The sequence below is a fragment of the Phalacrocorax carbo genome, chromosome 2, assembly GCF_963921805.1.
Source record: "Phalacrocorax carbo chromosome 2, bPhaCar2.1, whole genome shotgun sequence".
NCBI lineage: Eukaryota > Metazoa > Chordata > Aves > Suliformes > Phalacrocoracidae > Phalacrocorax > Phalacrocorax carbo.
The window spans coordinates 13,643,737-13,666,490 of NC_087514.1; the positions used below are offsets into that span (position 1 = coordinate 13,643,737).

Sequence of the window (22,754 nt, forward strand, 5' to 3'; positions counted from 1 at the left end):
AAAATGTTTAGCCTTTGTTTTATTGAGTTACAACAAATGAGCAACAAGTTAGAAAAGTTGGATTTATTCAAACTCCCTAGCATTGTATTTGTGCAGCGTATTGAAAGGTGGGTAAGTTTCCCGAACCCAGCTGATCAGAGGGACGCACCGGACGGCTCTTGCACCTGCTTGCCTACGCACCCACGCTCCCGCCCTCCCTCCTCCTCCTCCTCACACGTGCGTGGACAGACACCCCCGCACAAATCCAAATTAGCAGTATTTGAAAAAAAAGTGCACTCAGGAACCTAGGATTGATCTAAGAATTTAGTGGAAAGGATTAATCAGAAATTCCTGTTGTGCGCTACAACATCTAAAGCTGGAGGGCAGACTGTTGGTTACGGCATCCATCGTTTTACCAGCTGAAGAAATACAAATGATTTCAGGTTATGAAGCATCTTAATTTCCTCGCTCCAACCCCTCTGGGGGTTTTACGGCACGTTTAAACAAAAAGTGCTAAAAAAAAAAAACCAAAACCAAAAGGAAAGGCATTCTAGCCAAATCTTCAGAGACCCATGGCCAGGACTGGCTTGTGAAAAGTGAAGTACAAGAGCTGGAGAAGACTTGCCTTGTAGTAGCACAAAAAAGCTGAGATTTAAATACTTCAACCAGTAGCAGGTGGCCATAAAACAAAACAAAAAAGTCAAAACAACAAGAAAAAAAAAGATCCCAACCACTCCAGGACGACCCTCCCCAACCCCGTAATGCATTTAAGTGGGCTGAAATGTAAACTGGGGTGGGGATCTGGGCTCAGATGTTGATCCGCACCAATGAGACTCCAAAATATTGTAAATCTGTCTTAAAACACTTCAGAAAAAAATTCTCCTCTCCCTCCCCCACAAAAGACGCTTCCCTCCCCCAAACTAACCCCCAAATTTTGCAGTGGCATTATATGCAAGAATGACTTGCACCTATTAAAAAGTTAACAAAATTTCCACGTTGTAAAAATCTGTTCCAGTAGAGGAAGAGGCTGGGGAGGAAAGTGGGTGGGAGAGAAGCTAAGGAGAAACCTATGTACAAGGACCCTTTTCTCTTTCTTTCTTTTCTTTTTTAATGCAGTAGTAGGACTTTGGCACTATAAACCATCCCATGATGATGCTCCATGAGAGTATTTCTTGCTGTGCCTCCGCAAGCGCGGTTTGAGACTTGGAGTTGCAATACACTATCTCACCCCAGGCAGGAAAATAGAGTTTTCTTCTATTTTCAGACAGCATTTCCCCTTCAACGTCAGGACAGTGCAGCTGAGGAGTATCCCTGCAAAAATTATAAAAGCAGCGTATTATTTTTGAAGGCACTATGAACAACTATTTAAACTGTCAGCTAACACGGTGTCCAGTTTACATCCCTGCACACGCGGCCTCTGTATTTTGTATTAACCGCACCCTGAAGCCTATCCCTATCACAGCCTGATGCTACGGTAGGGTGCCAGATTTTTGCTGTTTAAAACATCGAGCTAATAACCCCATGAGATTTCTAACAGAGACATACATCCCAGCCTTAACTCTGCTGATCCCTCACTACTATACACCTCGGGCAGGTCCTCATGCTGGCTCAAAGACGATGTGCATGTGGGTTGGGGGCAGCCACTTTGCTACCGCAGGACAGATGGTGCTAAAGGCAAGAAGACTTCAGGTATTTCTTCCCCGGTAAGTCCTCTCATTAAATACTTCTTTTGCATAACTTTAGAAAATAATTATACAAACTGCAAGACAATGGAAAAAATTGCATGTGTCTGTGCTCCGCAGAGCAGCTCCTCGGCTCTGCTATGGCTCCTGCACCTACATAAAGGCTGCACCATGGACGAGAGATTAAAAAATAACCTGAGAAAAACCAACCTTCAAATGCTCACCCACCTACACATATCCCCAGTTCCCAGCACAGAGCAAGGGCTCTATGACAGGGATTATGTTCAGCATGTTTTTTTCCATTGAGGTGTAAACATGCAAGAAGTGCAAGCACCCACGCAGGCTGGAGCTGCACACAGCAGCACGAGGTGGCCTTCCTGCACCATCCTCACCTCCCATCCTGCAGCAATGCTTACCGAAACCTGAACTAACCTGTTATTTCACAACTTTCATGAATAGTGCTACCAGGTCTGTTATTTCCTACAAAAGCAGCGAGCTCTGCCTGGCATCTGCAACGCAGAAAGCAATGCAGTTGAGCCCAGGAAAAGGGTACAGGCTTGCACCAACACCAAAGGCAAAGGTCTTCCCCATCCTCGTGACCTTTCCTCAAACAGCCCCTTGTTCCCCCTAAGTCACTGGAAAATTTTAATTGTGTTGGGTTTGCTTCCCCCTCCGAAGTCCTTCACTGCATTATAGTTTGGGTCTTCGAAACACCTCACTGGTTTCAGGGGAAATGGTGAGTCCTCCACACTTTGGCCTCACTCCCTGAAATGCTTTAGGGTGACCCGAGTTCTGCAAAAACCACTGGTCAATCCCACACTGACATCAGGATGGTGCCTTGGAGCCCAACGCTAGTACCGGGCACTACAGCTAGCTTTATGGATAAAATCCTAAACCACAAGAAAAACGAGAACTTGGACAGAAAGGGAGGAAAACCCCAGTGCTGTTCACTTTTACCAGTTTCAGACACTGAGGAATGCACTGGACCACCAGCAACTGAGGGATCTCAGCTCCCACAGGGGTGCAAAAGGGGTTGGAGGCTCCAAGAGGACCCAGACCACGTTTGATACCTAGTACAATGCATAAAAGAGAAGCAAGGGGTGACTTCCTTCAGACTTTTTTTTTTTTTCCTGGTGTGTAACTCCCAGGCATGGTTTTCCTTTGGCAGATCTCTAAAGAGCAGTGGTCACAGCCATTAGGAGCCAGGGCATGCATCTCCTGTGGTGTCCACCTACCTCACTCCCACTGTGAGCCATGGACTTTGGTGCCTATATCTTGCAGGGTTTGGGCTTAAAATGGAGGTCATGAGACAGCTCTAAAAAAGAAAGTTTACGACGGCACAGGTGGTGGTGGGGTAAAAAAGTATGCTTCTGAGAGAAAAAAACCCCAAAAGCTCTGGGCTGAGGAAATACTGACCTTGGGAAAATCCCATGGGGAGACAACGCTGTGAAGAAAGCTGTGAAGAAAGCCAGCGGTATCTGCCAACCATTCTGGCACGCTCAGGTCCTGCTCTCATGTCTGAGCTGCCATTTGCTGTATTTAATTCAGGACCGGTTTCTCTTTGTCAGGCTGGTGCAAATGAGGACAAGAGACCTAATTTTGACTTGTCCTGTTGGAAGGCAGGAATATCTCTATTGATGGAAAGGGAGTTAAAGCACTCCCTTGATAGAGCAACTGGGCCTCATTACAAGAGGCTTCATCAGGCAGCATCTGAAGCATGTTCAGCGATGCCTTCAGTGCACCCTACAGCAGCCACTCAACATCTTGAAGGCCCTGGTATCCTCTGGGGACAGGTCTCCCAGCCTCCCTGTTCAGGAAGCCTGACCTCCATGGAATAAATCCAATTTTGCCAAAAGCTTCAGATACAGACTTAGTAATAGAGCCTTTTCTTAATCCAGGGATTGGTATTTCAGAGCCTGGTGTGAATCCTGCCCTCGCTGAGGCGCTCATGGAACCCCCACTAGCTGCAGCGGCAGCAGAATCTGCTGAACACAGAACAGTTCTGAAAAACTCCATCTTCTAAGGCATGAGGCCTGTCTAGGTTGTAACACAAATACTCCTAATAGTTTCAGAAACTCCTAAAGCTACACACCAGAACAGAGAGTGACCGAGATGGTCTGGAAGAGCTCGGGTTCTACAGAAGCTACACAAATTCAGCTAACAACAGGAGCACAGAGATCTATCACTAAAAAATGTTCACTTTAACCTACATCAAGCTGAGAAAATAGCAACACCATGAATATCAACGGAGCAGGTTTCTGCCCAATGTAGGGTTCAGCAGCAAGTTTCACATAATACCTGGGGCTGTGTGAGAGTCAAGAGAAGCAGCCCCTCATCAGCTCTTCAGTCCACCTTTTATGAGTGGCCTGGACAGTGACATGACCCCTCTAATGTACCAAGGAGTATGAAGTTATGAAAAAAATCAGACTTTTGTATGACAGCAGGCAGAAACAAGCTCTCCATCAGGTCTTCTGCAGTCTTTGCTTTTGAGTTATACCCTGGCTGTCAGCTAAGATAATGCCTTATTAATTTAACACCAAAGTTCTAGCTAAAAGCTTCACAAAGATAAGAATGAAAGCTTATCCTGAAGGAAAAGGAGCCAGTAGCTGGGATTCTTCCATGGCTCCCATCAGCAGGGGTTATAAAGCTTCCAGCTTTTGTGTCACAACACCTGTGACAATGCCTTCATGCAGGCACTGGAAAGCAGGCACTTGTGTTTCTGGGCTGAGACTTACAGGGAGAATAAAGGAAAATGAAAGAGAAACAGACTTGGGACTTTTGTCAAGTCCCCAGGCAGCACGCTGAGAACAGGCAGAAAGCAGTGGACAAAATGCATGGTCTTCACAGCAGCAGCCCTGATCCAGTGCGTCTCTTCTCAAAAGGTGTATTTTACAACCAGCCACCAGAAAGCTCCTCATCAAAAGGATAACCCAGTGAAAGTTTAACTGAGATCAAAGTTCTTAATAAAATTCCTCTCTGGTAACACTCGAGCACCTCCACAGCCCTGGAGCTTTACAGCCAGCACTTGGGCCAGGGCACGAAGGCAGGAGGTTCACACCAACATACCCTACACTGCTCACAAGCACAAAAACGCAGGCACCAAACCTATGCTGCTGGAAGGGGGTTGCTGCAGAGCTGGGTTTCACGTTACAAGAGATTTGTAAGAAACAGTGGTTTCAGGCGACCCCCACCCCCCTCCTGCCCTCCTTCCCACTCCCTCTCCTAGCCCCTTGTCTGCTCCCTCTCCTCAGTACAAATGTGTATAGCTGGAAGGGGGAAATGATCTGGAATAACAACCCTGAAAAAAAATAAAAAATCCCACAATGCATTTACTCATCACGCATTTGATTTTAAAAGGGAGATCAGATCCTGGCTCTCCTTTCTTATGGGGCTGCACAACAGCAGCACCCCAGCGTGCCGCCAACTCATGCTCCCATGTCCTTCCTCCTTTAATCTCTGCCTCTGCCACACAGGTAGCACCACCTTCTCCTCACATCCCTAATTACCAACTTCTGCAAGCATAACGCAGGACAGTGCTTTGCACTGCACTCTGGAGCTTAACAATTCTTTATGATACAGGTGCTGTGATAACATTTCTCAAAATTAGCTGACACAATTCATAATTCTAAACAAAACTACTGCAGGGCTTCCCTCTTCAACTTGGAGAAAATGTCCAGGAGACTTTTGGACAGGTATTTTACAAGGAGAAAGTGGAGGGCTCTAAGCTAGCCAGCAGGGCTCGCTAAGAAAAATGCACCTCTGCAACAGGTAGTAGTTCAATTCAAGTACTGCCAGCTGCAAGAATAAGAGTCTTCCTCGCAAGTGCGGAGGGACTTCTATCAGTCCTGGCTTTTATATTTCCTTTTTTAAAAAAAAATTTTGTTTCTTTAAATGCTTGAGTATATTAAACTTATTAGACATCAGAAAACTACAAACTCTTTCTAAAATAGGTGTTTCACAGTGTGGCTGTTAATGCAGGGTGCTGAGCTTTCTGTGGCATAAGCCCTAGCTTAAGGAAACTCCAGTTTGGGAGCGGCAGACTCAGTTATATTGAGCACAAAATGTTACAGGCTCCAGTGAACTCAATTCAACGTGCGAGGCAAGAAATGCTGACAGTGCTTCTTCCAGATTTATACCTGTGCAACTGTGGTCAGAAACAGGCTTCAGGTCGCCAAATAACACGTCCTTTCACATTGTGAAAGATCGTATAAAACCCCCTTAAAGAAAGGCCCTGAAGCTTGCTTTTAAATTCAGCATCCTTTGAAGAGGAGCTGCTATAACACCCACACAGCTTAGTCTGGGGCATTTCCTAAGCCTCTACAGTGAGCAAGCAGAACAAAGCAGGCTGGAGACAGTTCTCACCTGCAAGAGGAAGAGAGCACATTTGCATGAGCCACTTCAGTCCCCACAATTTTTTTTGGGGGGGGGGGGGGCTTGCTGTTGCATAAAGAAGCATCTCTGTCCTGGGCCCTTCCCCCAGCGAGTGACCTTTTATTCTACGCAGGGCAGGATGCTGCAAAGGAAGGACCAGAGGTGCAAAAACAGGCACAGCCTCTATTCATGGGAGATCAATGATCTGTTAGCAAGGTGGATATTAGCAACTAGTGTTACTATTTCTTCACGTGGCTCAGCTGGTATGTTTTACATCAAGTACTGCAGAGGTTACATAGGTCATTTCAAGGCAGGAAGTTTAAGGTTTAATCACTTACTGCCAAAAAAAAAAAAAACCCCAAGAAAAAAACCTCCCTTATCCAGGCCTTGACCCACAAGGAGACAAGAAACAAGGCAAACGGCAGTAACCCCTCCCCTACCATGCAGTTGCTTTAATTTACAAGCAGGATGGGTCTCCCTTTTGTTCAGGCATCCAGCGGGCACAAGGATCCGGCAGGGATGGGCTCCAGGGATTTATACTGAAGAGGGGCTACAGGATGCTGGAAGCACACCCAGACAGAGGCAGGCTCAGAGAAACAAGGCACCATCAGCATTACCTGTCTATACGTGGGAATTGTCTCCAGATATACTTTCAGAGTCAAAGTCTGCCAGCTCTGCCTGGCCTTCAGGTACTGTTTGACTCCAGCTGTCTGTACAGTCTGATGCAGCATCATCCTCACCCACTGTTACCTCCACCCAGTTGACCTCTGTGGGCTCCTCATTCTCCTCACTGCCGTGGCCGTCGTGGCTGTTGCACTCCAACCTGTCCGTACCCTCTGCTTGATTCCCCAACAAAGAGTCTTTCAGTGGTTCACAGTCTCTTTTTGCTCTCACCACTAGTTTCCCCCCATTCTCTTCATTCAGTTTTTTATGCTCCTGGTAATGCTGCCGAGACACCTCATTACCATTCTTTGGACTCTCAATGTGTTTTGATCCCTTTTTCTGGCTTTGCTCGTTATGACCATCAACAACATACTGCTGCTGGTACTGGTCAATCCATTTAAGTGACCCTGTTCTTAGTGAAGACCTGTTTTCCTTGAACCAGCGAACTATTTCAGTTCTTGTGAGCCCAGTCTGAGATGCTAACTGGTCATACTCCTGGGGTGATGGCCACTGGGTCCTTGCAAATGTGCTTTTCAGTAGATGAATCTGCTCTTGAGTTTTCTTAAGTGTGGTGGAGGACCCAGATAAAGAACCAGGGAGCTGGGAGCTACTCAGCAGTTCTGCCTGGCTTATTGCACCGTTGGGAGTTCCTTGTTCTTTAATTTTTCTGTATGACCCCATTGAGTCCAAGACAGCTTGCTCCATGCTGTCCCTTATCTTTCTCCGCTCAGAGAACCATGAATCTATCTCCCTCCTACTCAGTTTAGTCTCCACTCGTAGCCTGTCCAATTCTCCTTGGGTAGGAAAAGAACATCTTAGGAAACTTTCCTCAAGGGCCTTAAGCTGCTCTTGGGTTTTCTCTTTCAATCTCTGGGGAGTAAAATCTGTGTATGGGTGAAATGAACGGCCGTGTCGACCAGCTGAAGGTGCTATTTGATCTTTCCCTAAAGCATCGCCGGGGATGTGGACAATGCCCCTTTGACTTCTGTACCTGTGGTCGCTGAACCACTTCTTGATCTCGCTTCTGGAGAGACCTGTTGCCTCTATCAGCCGGTAGACTTCAGCATCATCGGGAAACTGGCTTGCCATGAAACTGGCCTTCAGCTCTGCTATCTGCTCCTTTGTCTTTTTCCGTTCACTGGCTGGCGTCAGTGGTACTGCGGTCAGCTTAGCAGGAAGCTCAGGCACCTGAACTACGTGAGGACGCTTGGCCTCTGGGGCACTTGACAAGGTCTGTATTGTCCTCTTTTGCCCCTGGTTCGGGGCAACAGCAAGTGTAATTGGTGAACAAGAAACGGTTGAACCATTTGACACGGGAGTCAAAACCAGACCAGTCTGGCCCAGTATCTGACAAGGCAAAGCTGTCTGGATGATGGGCTGGGGCATTTTTGCAGTTGTCAAAGGAGCTGGCAGGACGGTAATGGTTTGGGGAACCGCCTGGATAGTACCGTTGAACATCTTCTTCCTTGCCTCCTCCACTTCTTCAGGAGACCAACTTATACCATGCTTCAAACGTTGCGTAGCAAACCAGATTCGGATTTGTTCTTCTGGATGTTTTGACGCTGCTGTCAACCACGACAACTCTGCTTGCGTTGGGTAAGGAAATTTATTAAAGGAGTTGATCATGGTTGCATTAGTGTCCAGTGCAGAGTTGTATTTGGTACTGTTCAGAGGTACTGGGACCTTGGGGACAAGGTTAATATTTGGCGGCAGCTGTACAGAGGGCATAACATGGGCTAACACATCATGAAGGAGGTCTCCATTGATACAAGCAATAGCTTCAGTGGCTTCAGTTATGATGCGGGGGAGAGTGGCATCCACATGGTTGTCCATAACACCCTCTTCTGGTTTTTTGGGACCCTTCTTGGCTTCCCCTTTAGGCTTTCCCAATTTCATCACTGGTGCTTTACTTGCATTAATTCCCCCATGAAGCGAATCATCACACTCTGCATTTTCTAGCCCGCCACTTGTGACAGTGACATCGTTAGCAGTGGTCTCAATGGACTGCTCTAAAACAGTCTGATTATTGCGCTTAATTAATTTCAGTTTAAAGTTAGTCTCTCCTGGGTGGTATTTTGTGTTGTGGTCAGATAAAGAATCATATTTCTTGGTTGTGAAGTTGCATTCAGCACAGACATACAGGGGGTTGAGAATGACATTAGGATGCTGAGTGTCAACATGCTCTGTAAATTCATTTAAGTTTTGTGTTGAATAAGGGCAGTATTTACACTCATAACCACCCTGGGGTTTCTTAGACTGATTTTCAGCTGGGGGCTTTGCCTCAACCACTTCGCAGTCTTTGACTGAGCTTTCTGAAGGCCAATTTTTTTTGAAGTCCTGCTGTGGTGCACCAGTCCCCTTCTCTTTAGGAGCCTCTATGCCCTCGGAGCCTTCCTGCTCCATGACTTCAGAAGTTCGCACCATACAGGGAGTTGTTGACTTTCTTTTGCTAGCCATGGCAACCGCTGGCAGCAGGCTGTCGTCCCAAATGGTGACTTTTTTTGACAGCGTGAGTGATCAACTCAGAAGATTTTGCAAATAGCTCCAACCTTCCTTGTTCTGTTTAATGAAGAATTTCTGCCCCAGCTGTGACCATCAGCTCCACCAGCAGACCTGTCAGCTGCATGACACCTGTGAAACAAAGCACATGCCATTAGGCAGTGATCTATCAAACACAGATTTAGCAAAAAGATACAGCTGAAGATATGTGCCTTTACAAGGCCATTTTGGACAACGCTGAACTCTTCCTCCCTACCGTTGTCAACCTAACAGTAAAAAAAAAAAAATCTTCCCACAAAGAATAAAAGCAGTGGATAATTTGCAGTGAAGTGTGCCACGGGTAGAAAATGGCTTTGAAACAAACAGGGTGAACAGACTGGGGAATTTAATCTCCACTAGACTCAATGTGTTTAGCTGGAAAAGAAAGGAGATACTGCTATAAATACTGTATCTTTTTATAGAAGCAGCAGTTTCTATTAATTATTATTTTGAAAGCTGCAGATTTGAAATTGAGTGTGATTTATATTAAACTTAATTACTTCCCACTGTTACTTACCTTGTAAATATGTCTACTAAATGACTGTGGTTACTAATGATGGGTGATTTCTAAATAAAGCTATAGGGCCTGTCTTGGCTGTAAAAGTAAAGGCAGAAAGAAGAGTTAATGCAAATCAACATTTTCAAAGGTCCGTGTCTTGACGTGAGGTGGGTTCAAAGAAACTGCAGCAAACCTATGGACACCTATCAAGACTTTTCTGGGACAAAGGTCTCCTTAAAACACCACTTTTCACTCAGTATTGACAGAGGTAGCTAGCAAAGGTCACCGAAGTCCTTGGATCCCTTTTAGGCAGGGTCCCTTCCTGTGACCCTGCTGATATTCCCATCAAGCCCTGATCTATGCACTTCACTCGCTACAGAATTAAAAGAATGCATTTTAAAGCATGATTCATATGTTGAAGTGGTGTTGGACATTCCCAAATGTAAGAATTTCATAAAACACGTTTTTAAAAGGATCTGAAGTCGACATCAGTCAGCACAACCACAAAGGAAAACTACACCAGCTGTCCTACAGTCTACCTGCACTCATCAGGGTGGGTGGAGGGAGAAGAATTTAACTGCCATAACTGGCATCAATATACAAGAAACTGATGTCAATTCCCTATCTGAGAAGATGCCTTTTCTAATAAATGCTTAACTCCAACTTGCTACTCTTCCCAATCAAGTGGGCTCTGGATTTGTAATACTTCCAGGCCTGATGGAAAAATAATCTTTTACAATCAAGGAGTCCTTGTGATGGGTTGGGGGGAGGCACCAGCATTTACAGACTGGAGGAGGATGGAAAATGGGCATTTGCAGAGTAGGTAAGTCCTGCACCAATTTTTGTAGAAGCATATTAAATGGAGAAGCTGAACTAGACATCTAAGGAAAGATGTCCCCGTCCCTGTCAGGGGGGTTGGATGAGATAATCTTTAAAGGTCCTTTACAACCCAATCTATTTTGTGATTCTATGATCTCATGCCTAACCAAACACAGATTTTCTCATTGTGAAACTTGTAAATCACGGTATCATAGAATAGTTTGGGTTGGAAGGACCTTTAAAGGTCATCTAGTCCAATCCCCCTGCAGTGAGCAGGGACATCTTCAACTAGATCAGGTTGCTCAGAGCCCTGTCCAACCTGACCATGAATGTTTCCAGAAGTGGGGCATCTACCACCTTTTATGGGCAACCTGTGCCAGTGTTTCACCACCCTCACTGTAAAAAATTCCTTCCTTATATCCAGTCTACTTTAAAACCATCACCCCTTGTCCTATTGCAACAGGCCCTACTAAAAAGTTTGTCCCCATCTTTCTTATAAGCCCCCTTTAAGTACTGAAAGGCTGCAATAAGGTCTCCCCGCAACCTTCTCTTCTCCAGGCTAAAAAATCCCAACTCTCTCAGCCTGTCCTCATAGGAGAGGTGTTCCATCCCTCAGATCATTTCTGTGGCCCTCCTCTGTACCTGCTCCAACAGGTGCTGAGGGTGCACTTGATCTCACTGTCCATGTCGTTGATGAAGTTATTAAACAGTACAATACAATTATAGACTCCTGAGGGACACCACTTGCCACCGGTCTCCATCTGGACATTTTGCTGTTGATCACTACCCTCTGGATGTGACCATCCAACCAATTCCTCATCCATCAAGCAGTCCACGCATCAAATCCATCTCTCCAGTTTAGAGAGAAGGATGTTGGGGGTCACTGTGTCAAAGGCCTTACAGAAGTCCAGAGAGACAAGATCCATAGCTCTTCCCTTGTCCACTGATGCAGTCACTCCATCAGAGAAGGCCATTAGGTTGGTCGGGCAGGACTTGCCCTTGGTGAAGCCAAGGGTCTCTTAAGGCTGTCTCAAATCACCTTCCTATCCTCCATGTGTCTTAGCATAGCTTCTAGGAGGATCTGTTCCATGATCTTCCCAGGCCCAGAGGTGAGGCTGACATGTCGGTAGTTCCCAGGATTCTCCTTTCTACCCTTTTTAAAAATGGGTGCAATGTCGTTTCCCTTTTTCCAGTGCCCAGGGACCTCACCTGACTGCCATGACTTTTCAAATATCATGGAGAGTGGCTTGGCAACTACATCAGCCAATTCCCTCAGGACTCTGGGATGTATCTCCTCAGGTCCCATAGGCTTGTGTATGTTCAGGTTCCTCAGGTGGTCACGAACCTGATCTTCTCTTACAATGTGAAAAACCTTGCTCTCACAGACCCCATCTTGCAGTCCACCCACTTGAGAGGGGTGGGAAGAGAGGCTGCCAGTGAAGGCTAAGGCAAAAAAGTCATTGAGTAGCTCAACCTTCTCCTCATCCATTGTTACCACTTTTCCAGTCTTCCTCATGGGGGCCGGGGTATGCTTTCTCTGTCCTTCCTCTTCTGGCTGACATACCTGTAGAAGCCCTTCTTATTATTCTTTACATCCCTTGCCAAGTTCAGCTCCAGCTGTGCCTTGTCCCTCCTGACCCCATCCCTACACAACCAGGCAGCTTCCCTATACTCTTCCCAGGATACCTGTCCCTGCTTCCACTGCCTGTGTGATTCCTTCTTGTCCTTTAGTTTGACCAGCAGGTCTTGACTCAGCCATGCCAGCCTCTTGCCTTCCTTGCCTGATTTCTTACACCTGGAGATTAAGGGCTCTTGCACCCTATGGAAAGCATCCTCAAAGATCTGCCAGTTCTGTCCTACTCCCTTGTCCTTGACGGCAGTTTCCCAGGGGGTCCTATTGACTAATTCCTTGAACAGCTGGAATTTTGCTTTCCTAAAATTCAGGTTGCTGACTTTACTCTTTGCCTGACCCATGTCCCCCAGGACTGCAGACTCCAACAGTGCATGATCACTGCAGCCCAGGCTGCCTCCAGTCTGGATGACACCGGTTAGCTCACTTGTGTTATAGACCGTTGGGTCCAATATTGCATCTTCTCTGGTCAAGTTGTCTACTACCTGGCCTAAGAAGTTTTCCTCAATGCATTCCAGAAGTCTGCTTGATTGCCTACAGCTCGCCGTGCTACTTTTCCAGCAGAGGTTGGGGTGGTTGAAGTCCCTCAGCAGGACAAGAGCCTGTGAGTGCGAAGGCTCCTGTAACTGGAGTAAGATGGTTTTGTCAGTAGGCTCCCCTTGATCGGGTGGCCTGTAGTAGACACCAACCACACGTTCCCTTTGCTGCCTTGGTCTCTAATTCTTACCCATAAGCTTTCACCCTGCTTGTGGCTATTTTTCAGAGACAGCTCTTCACACTCTATCTGTTTCTTGATGTAGAAGGCAACACCTCCACCCCTCCTTCCTCGCCTGTCCCTTCTGAACAGCCTGTAGCCATCGATAGCTGCTCTCCAGTCATGGGATTCATCCCACCAAGTTTCAGTAATGGCAATTAGGTCATAGCTTTCTAGCAGCACGATGGCTTCCAACTCTCCTGTTTGTTGCCCATGCTGCGTGCATTGGTGTAGAGGCACTTCAGGTGGGCTGTCAATCATGTCACCTTCTTAGAGGAACACCCCTTAATTCCTTTGAGGTATTTTACTGGTGTTTCCCTGTTGGCTCCAACTACCTCAGGAGCCCCTGGCTCATCTCCATAAGACTTCAAGTGTGCTCCAGTGTAGCCAGCATGTCTCAGAGCATCAGGCTGAGGGCCCTAACTGGCATCTTGTCCCTCTAACCTTGGCATGTCATCCTACAGCTTATCATGGGCAAGCCTGGTATTATCATCCTCCCCCTTCAAGTCTAGTTTAAAGCCCTGTCAATGAGCCCTGCTAGCTTGTGAGCAAAGATCCTCTTCCCACTTGGAGAAAGGTGAATCCCATCTGCACCAGCAAGCCTGGTGCCATGTAGGCCATCCCATTATTAAAAAACCCAAAACTGTGGTTGTGACTCCAGCCATGGAGCTATGTATTAATAGACTGGGTCCGTCTGTTTCCTCCAAAGTCGCTGCCTGCAACTGGAAAGAGAGAGGAAAAAATATCCTGTGCTCCAAATTCCCTTATCAACCATGCCAAGGCCCTGAAGTCTCTTTTGATCACCATTGGACTACTCATAAATAACGAGCTGCATCCAGTACCCAGCAGACATGAAGATCAAACAAGATAAAATCCCACTGCAGTTACATCTGGACAGATCCCACATCAGCAGACAGTTTATAACCACCTCAGTGCTCTCCCTGAACCTGCTCTTCTCACTTGTGCATTGGCATAAGATCCAGAAATAGTAGCTGTAAAAGCAGCTGCTAACTTCTGAGTTCTGTTTGCAGCTGATGAATACTTTGCAAGTCTCTAGAGTGTATTTCTGCTACTCTGCCTGTCACAGATCATACCACTCCTGTATATATGGAAACCCAAAATGATATACTGCCAGAGGAAGCAGCTCCAGCTGGGGCTAAGAGTAGCAATGGCAGCTTCCAGCTCCAGGTACTCAAAAGCCAGCATGAAGCAATTCTTCGCACATGTCATACATGAATTCTCCACAAAGCACCTTCACAGGTAAGGCTCCCACAAAACGCAAGCTGTGCAACACTAAACACACAGCAGAGGAGATGCTGTGCAGAAACACTCTTTGCTATGTTGCAGATGAGCCAGCATAACTGCTCGGTGCTCTGCGTTCATAGTCATCACTACCTCTGCACCTCCCAGCCCTGACAGAGACCGGGGATGCTCCTACACACTCGCTCCAATTCAGTGAAGCACTGGAGCATCTGGTTGACTTTCAAGGGTGCATTTAAGCTCCAGGCACTTCTCCGGGAAATGGGGCATCTTTGCTCAGCTGCATGGAACAGGGATAAGGCTGCCTGTGGGCTTAGGACTCTGCCTCAAGCATCTGGCTTGGTCAGGATGACAAAGTGCCATTTCCATCTAACCTGGGATCACGAATATTGTCATTTCCCAAAGCATTAGCACCTCTTAGCCAACATCTCTTCTGTTTTCTTTTATCCTCCCTTTTAATAATAAAGCAAGCAGATGAACAGTGAATAAACGATGCCTGGTTTTCTACAGATTTGTGCTGACTGACCTTTAAACTGGATTACACTGAATATTCTCTATTATTTCCCCATATTCCTTCAAAATTCTCTTCTACTTCCCCTCACAATCATTCTCCCATGGAGTATTTTGGCTGTGATCTGTGGCTTGCTGTGTCCCACTGCTGACAGGATCAGAAATTAGAGACAAACATGCAACTGTCCAAAAGCCCATCTTCCTGGCCACCCAATCTTAATGATGCTGGCAGAGAGTTAATTATCTTTGAAGCTTCTTCCCTTGTGACAAACCTGGCTGAAATGGGCCAAAAGGTGCTGGCAGAGAATTCAATTACCTTTGAAGCTTCTTCCCTTGTAACAAATCTGGCCGAAAAGGGCCAAAAGGTGTGAGAAGGGGGCATAATGGGCTGTGTAAGCCTGGCTGGTGCTGGAAACAGGGCAAAGGTGATTGGGTCACCTCACCCTACCCTGCAGATCCCACTGTGCTTGTGATGGATTTTCCATAGACGAGGGAAGGGAGGCACAAGGCAGTGCCCTGGGAATGGATGGAGGAGATGAGGACAGAGCCATGGTTCCTGGGCTGCTCCTTTTCTGGTGTATGACCTTCTGCAAAATTCATATGTCAACATCAGCAAAAGGAAGAAAAATCAAAAGACATCAAAGACAGAGCAAGGCTTATTTATTTCACTGAATGCCCTCCCCCCACCCCAAGGAAGAAAGAGCTAAGAAAAAAAAGATAAAGGAATGGGATGGGAGAGAAAGAATGGAAAACGAGAAACAGCTAGGTTACAACTTTGCATCAATCAATGGTTTCTTAAAAGACGAAATGTTTTTAACTCCCCGTTCTCTGGAAGCTCAGCAAGCTCTCTGCCACAGTGGGTTGCTGTGCTGAGCTCCCACCTCTCATGGGGACATGGGGATCAGCCCCAAGCAAGGACGCTCTGATACAGAGTAAGGGCTAAAGTCCCTCCAAATCAGTTATCAATGTGTGAATGAACAAAAAATTCTGCCTGCTACAGTTTTACTAGAAAACTGTACAGATTGTTGCTTCTGTTCTGTTCCATTTTGTATTCCATGGTGTTTTTCTGTGTTTCTAACTGCTGTTTTCATAAGCCTACAATCTGAACAGGTTTTTCTGCCACACAAGAATCACTGTCCACTGTAGAAATCAAGCCCAAGTCAAATGTTTCTTTCTGAAGGTCTGTAACAAAACAAATGAGTTTCAGTCCAAGACATGCAGTTTTGGGAAGCAGGGGAAGATCATTACTAGCCAGAGACCATCTTTGTCCCTTCAATCTGTCCTCTGAAAGAGTGGGAGGAAACGAGACCCAACACTTGCATGAGTGAGGAGAGTTTACTGGGACCTCCAAGCCACAGCCCCTCCAGGACTTTGGTAAGGATGTCATTTGGGATAAATCAACACACAATTGCTACAGAGGATGGACATGCACACCTCCGGGAGCCGCTCCACGTACATTTGCCACACCTCATCTAAGGACATCATAGAAAGCACCAGGAGCATCTCACAGCTTTCAAACATGAGCTGGTCACCAGAATGTCAAAGCTCCAGCAGAGTGCTTTAAATACACCATGTGGTTCCTGACAAAGCTGCTAAATGACGCTGCTTCAGCTCCTCTGACTTGGGAGCGAGGCAGCTCTCCCAGGTGGTCACTCTGCTGGAGTTCAGTGGGCAGGGAAAATGTAAACCTGACCCACAAACCTCTGGATTTCACCTGCAGATGGGCTGGTCCTCCAGCTGGTGATGACTCCCAAATTTTGGCAGGGGGAGAGAAGTTACTTCCCAGCAGCAGCCAAAGGTTAGCAACCAGCACATCCTGAGGGTAACCTAAGCTACACTGCATCGTCTGACCTGTGTCCATGGCGCACACGTCCCTTCGAGGGACAAAATTCACATCTGATGCTCGATGAATGGGGCTGCACCTTGGATAGGTCAACCTCTGTCCTTAAAGCCAGCTCGGTTCACTCTTTATGTTTCATTATGGACAGGACCCCGGACAACTGACCTCCTTTTTGGGCTGCTGCTACTGCGGGGTGCCCACAGGCGTGGGGTGTAGGGGCGCTGCTGGTGGCTGCCCCGCAAACAGTCAGTCCCCCTGGACACGGTGAGCGAAGGCAGCCCTCACCCCTCCAGCTCACCTGCCACATCTCCTGCTTGTCTTTACATGCAGCAGGGGATAGAAAAAAAAAACCCACACAAAAACCCTCCACCTGATTTTTTTTAAATAAGCAGATGCACAAAACAGCAAAATGCAACCAGGTAAAAAACAACAGCACTTGGCTCCAAGCAGACAGCTGCCATCATGAACGAGGTCCAAAACAAACCACAAAGAGCCTGTGTGCAGTAACAAGAGCTTTCGATTTGCTTTGCTTCAACAAAGCAATCCAGGACGGGAGCATACAGGTCAGAAAGAATACGTTCTTTTAAACCTATCTCCCAAAAAGTACATCATAGCAGTTATGAGTGAGGCCCTAGCCTGGTTTTGTTTAATTTGTGAAATTTGTTTAATTAACAAAATAACCCAGCCACGGTCCTCTAATTTTCAAATCCCTGTTAAAATGGCTGCGGAGCATCCAACATGAGAACGAAGTAGGACCTAATTTGGCAACTCTGCACAACTGAGGAAACGCCACATTTCCTACCTGGTTGCCTGGCCCCAGACTGGGGAAACTGCAGAGGACTGCACAGGGAAAATAAACCATGCTTTTAGGCCTGGCTGGCACTGGAAAATGTTTGCCTGTATAGGAAAGCCACCTTCCAGCAGCAAAAGATAACTGTACAGTTCAATCAAAGGGATGAAAAAAAAAATATCAAAAAGCTTTCTCTTGCTGAATATTGAAATATTTTCACTCTCCCCATCTTTCCCTTGTGCACATAGCTAGTTTTATATCCACCCATCCCCCCCACCGCCCCCAAAAACCAAATATTTGGGTAGAGTTTGAACTCTTTATGCAGTGCTGTTCCCACATGGACTCCTCCAAGGTGGTGGCTGAGCAGGAATTTTCCACGCCAGTTGGGTTTGCACAAAGCATTGGCCGAAACCCTACGAGCCACGTCTGGGGAAGCGGTAGGGTAATGGAGAGACAGGGTGAAATGCTGTCTGCCTTCTCTCATACCCCAAAACATGAGTGAGTCTGAAAAAGGCTGCCCAAAGACAACCAAATTTGAAGTGATGTCAAATTAAAAAGCAGGGAAAACCTTAACTTTGGCAGAAAGGGAAAAGTGTACCAGAAATATCACTACTCCATGCTGCATCTTGCTTCCAGCCCTTGGCTGGAAGAAAGAAACAAAACAGAGGCTGAAACAGGTTGAACCCACCCATTGCAAATGGGTCTTTACTTTTCACAGATATACCTTACTTTTTTAAAAAACAAAACAAACACACTAATGACACTTGTGTGATTTGCCAATAAAATATTTCTAATTTTTTTAATCTCGCTGCATTGTCTGCTCTGCCCTGTGCTAGCAGAAAGCTCCCAGCACCTGGCCTCATCTGAAAATGAGCAGTGGGCAAACCACCACCACGAGGATAGCTGCAGATCAGCACAGAAATACAGGGGGGTTCACTTGCAAGGGCCAGCTGATGTTTAAAGAGGGTGGAAGCATTTTATCGCTTTGCTGCTCAGGAGACCAGACTCCATGAACAGCATCCTCTGCTACACAGGACAAACAGCAGCAAATTATGCCCTTGTAATGTAAAAGTAGCAACCACCCTAACCCCCCAAAAAACCTCCCACATGACTGAACATGATGTTTGATGCCACAAAGGTACAAACTCCTCCTTGCAGCTTTCCCATGCCCCTTCCCCAGCTGGGGGATGCCGCAGGAGTTAACAGGAGGTGCACAGCACAGGACCAACCAGAGCTCACTAGAAAGGACTTGTCAGACAAGTCTTTCAGTCCCTCCTTTTTTGGGGAATACTATCCCACTTTATCACGCAGCAAGGGGATCTCAGCAAACCTCGACACAGATGCCATGCTCTGCCCTCAGATGCCAGCCAGGACCTGCTGCCCACTGCCTTGCAAGCACTGCAGGCTGCTTTTAAAGCGGAGATACCACCAATTCATACCCGAGCTGAAGAATTTACGACCCCTTCCAGGACGTGTCACCAACCACACCACGATGGACCTCACTGGGTCTGTTCATTTCTGGCTAGCTTTAATGACAGTCCTCCCCCTCTTGTAATCTTCCAAGTTTGTGGGTCCCTGGCTCCCCCCAGGACTCAAAAGTGCCTGTCCCTGTGAACATCCCTGCTTTTAACACCTGACTCCAACCTGTGTGGCTGCCCAGCAGTCATATCTATAGAGTTTAGAGGAGAGCAGAAATTAATTTATATTACTTGACAGAATCATAACCCCCCCACAACCATCTACTCACGACCTTCACCCACGAAGGCTTCAGCAACAGGAACACATGCAGCACAGAGCAGAGCTATCATCCTGCTCCCTACCAGAGATGCTGAACTCGCATTCATTAATGTTGCGGTAATATTATTATTCTCCTACAAATCCAAGGATGAGAGGTGAGATACACATTTCATGGTGCAAAAAAAGAACATGCCTAGGGTGATGTTTTTCCTTCCTTACAACTGGTTTTAGCATGCAGCTGCTACAGTAATATCAAAAAGCACATCAGCTAGCACAGCAAAAAATGCCACTGCTCTCCACTGTGATAAAACATTGCTTAATTATATGCAGGAGAATAAGCAGAAGCAAACCGGGGCAAATAATTCCTGCATGATACATCAGGACTGTAATGATTTGCAAAAGAAAGCCACAGAAAGAAAGGCAGGTTTTGTGAACTACAGAGCACAGCTTTTAAAACAGCATTTAAGTCAGAGCAGCCTAGAGCTCCGACACTTCTGCAGTTCTTTGTAAGTTGAATAAAACACAATTAATGGGCAGGCATACAGATTGTTACAGCAATAATTTTTGCAGATATGTGAAAAAATAAATTTTAAAGTGCTACACATTTTCAATTTGCCTATGTTGGTATAGACATTTCTAATTAGAAAAAAAAAAACCCCACATGATGTTTGTAGCAGGGTGCCATGGCCATGAATTTTTGTCTACAGAGAAACAGCAATTGATAAGTTTTCTTTCTTTTAAGGACCAGAGGATCATACCTTTCAAAGGCAATTAGTAAACCAAACTGCCTCCAGGTCTCCTGACTCCCAGGAACCCGTCCTGTGAAACTGGATGTCAACACATCTGTAACAGGGGCAGCAAAGCAAACCCAGTACACATCCTACCTCTGCCTTGCACCCCTACAGCACAGCCACTGAGAGACTCCGTAAAAATACATAGATAAAACAAAAATGAGGGTTGTTGGTGGAGATAGGCTGAGGGTAGGATGAAACGGGGTTTCAAAAGGCACCAACAGGAGTAGAAAACCCTAGAGAAATGCATGCCTAAGCCAACCCATGTGAAAGCAGCCTCTTTACATTAACAGCTCAGCTGCGACATGACGACTGCGCAGAGATAAAGAAACTTATTCTGGAAAACACAGGTGTTCTGGAAAAAAACCCCTCTGCTGGCGATACCAGAATAGGTTGTGTCAGGCAGTACCATGCAATAGGCATATTTCAGAGTACACCGCTCACACCCTATTCTTTTGGACTAAAATGTTCTCATTCATGCTTCTGCAAAGCCAAAGGCATGGGAAAAATGGTTTTCTGTGCTGCGCATTTTATGAACGTGAGTGGCCGACCCCTTCCCCAAAAAGGGAAAGTTGAATATCCTGTGCTGTGAATTTTCTGTAAGTACTTCCCTGCAATCACTGGCTTGTACTTTTTTCCTTTTTTAAATGCAGGCTTAAGTTAGTTGCTAAAATCTGGATTAGGCCTGATTTTTACTTTTTTGCTTTTTGGGAAAATAACAGAATAACCTACCCAGGATGAAAAACATCACCTTATGGATTGGTTCATATCCCGAGTCAATATTTATATAGCAGCAACAGTCACTTGTCTCATCCAAGACAGTGGCTTTAATCTCAGGTCCAGCCAGAGATGGTCCCTCTCCAGGAAGACACACACCAGAGCAGACAGGGCAATGATGAGCGGGAGGGAGAGCACCAGGGCATCGGGGTGGGGACAAAATCCACGTTTCCTTGTTTGTTTCCCTGCTTCTGAGCCACTGCTTTCTCCTCCAAAAAAAAGGGCTGGCAACCCTCAGCTTGCACACAAAATGGGGCAATCACGACTGGCACACAAGGGCTGCAGCTGCCATTGGTTTCTGAATCATAGAATCATTAAGGTTGGAAAAGACCTCTAGGATTGAGTCCAACTGTCAACCCAACACTACCATGCCTCCTAAACCATTCCCTGAAATGCCATGTCTACATGGTTTTTTGAACACCTCCAGGCATGGTGACTCCACCACCTCTCTGGGCAGCCTGTTCCAGTGCCTGACCACTCTGTCAGTAAAGACATTTTTCCTAATATCCAATCTAAACCTCCCTGGATGCAACCTGAGGTCATTTCCTCTTCTCCTGTCACTTGTTACCTGGGAGAACAGGCAACACCCACCTCACTACAGCCTTCTTTCAGGTGGGTCCAGAGAGCGATAAGGTCTCCCCTCAGCCTCCTCTTCTCCAGACTAAACCACCCCAGCTCCCTCAGCCGCTCCTCATAAGACTTGTTCTCCAGACGCTTCACCAGCTTTGTTGCCCTTCTCTGGACACACTCCAGCAACTCCGTGCCCTTGTACTGAGGGGCCTAAAATTGAACACAGTATCTGAGGTCCAGGAAAATCTATTTTCCTTGTAGCGTGGGCTTCTGCCAGAGGCACCTGCTTCAGGGTCCTGATGAACACATGGTTTAGGTGGTGCCTTCCACCAGAGTCACAGATGCTCAGGGACAGAAAGGGACCCAAAATCCCAGTGGCAGCTATGACTGTGCATGCTCAAACCCAGAAGGTGCTAGTGGGTGTGCTCCTGGGGCCTCGCGCTATCCTTTCAGAAGGAAAAATATAAACTGACCTCTTCCAAGCAAGAAGATACATGAACCACCCATGCATGATACAGCCAGATACATCACCAGATGTTCTCAACAACCCCAGGAGGGCTGAACCTTTGTCCAACATCCCCCATCGGTGTCTTCCAGGGGCAGCAAGCTCCAAAGATTAGTCATGTACCCTGTCAAAATTATCTCCTTTAATCAGCAGTGCGTTTACTCCTAGAGTGGGTACTTGCATGTTCATAAGAGACAAATAAAGACCAACAGATTTCTTAAGAGAGAAATAGAAATACTATAAAAACATTCATTCTAATTAGTTTAATTATTTTTCTGTGCAGCTCACTGAATCCTCATCATTGGACTGGATTAAAGTCACTGGATTTAAGTAATTCTTCATATGGAGTTTTCATCCTGCACCATGCGGTGGGAGGACAAGAGACTCACAGACACAAAACCAAAATCATCTGTAGGCACTACCTTCAGCTACATGGGTAAAACCTGGATATATCTACCTTTGATTTTACACAGGAAAAAAACAGTTTCTTCTGTTTGAATATTCAGCTTAATTTATTTTCAGATACGCTTTAGAAGAGTGAGTTTTTCTAGGAAGGGAGGGGTGTTAAAAGAAGCACTCTTTGCTTAAGCAACTTTTAAGTAATCGTTTCCCATTTGTTAAGATCAAACATCTTAACAGCAACATCTGCTCCCCTTTCCCCATCATTCCATGACACTAGATGGGGTACCCCTAGTACCCCTAGATGGGGTACAGCTGTATACATTTTATTACTATGTGTTTTATGTATTATTATATATTCTCGCACTTCAGATTTATTGTTATTATAGGTACACTATCACAACTAAATGCCTCTAAGGCAGGAAGAATATGAGTTAAGACAGAATCAAGACATTTGATTTCTTTATTCCCATGTGCTTATAAAACTTAAAGAACAGTACAGAAGTTTTCCTGCTTTAGTACTTCCCACACCACTTGTTTCCCTCAGCAAATGTTTCTGCTCTGGGAATGACAGTACCCTGCCTTTAGTCAGCTAAGTGTCAATTTTTTCAAGTAAAATCATCAAGGCATTCACAAATGC

The 22,754-nt window shown here is 46.1% G+C and overlaps 1 protein-coding gene across 6 annotated transcripts in view; it reads right to left on the reverse strand.

Moving 5' to 3' along the window:
• Window positions 1-22,754, reverse strand: part of ZHX2 (zinc fingers and homeoboxes 2) — an 84,587-nt gene continuing 61,833 nt past the window's right edge. For all 6 annotated transcript variants that reach the window (XM_064442163.1, XM_064442160.1, XM_064442161.1 and 3 more), the window contains 2 exons: window positions 6,650-9,326; window positions 1-1,290 (listed from right to left, as the gene is read on the reverse strand). In XM_064442163.1, coding sequence (XP_064298233.1) covers window positions 6,654-9,152 — 2,499 coding nt within the window. In that variant the 5' untranslated portion in view covers window positions 9,153-9,326 and the 3' untranslated portion in view covers window positions 1-1,290; window positions 6,650-6,653. The remainder of the gene's footprint in view (window positions 1,291-6,649; window positions 9,327-22,754) is intronic.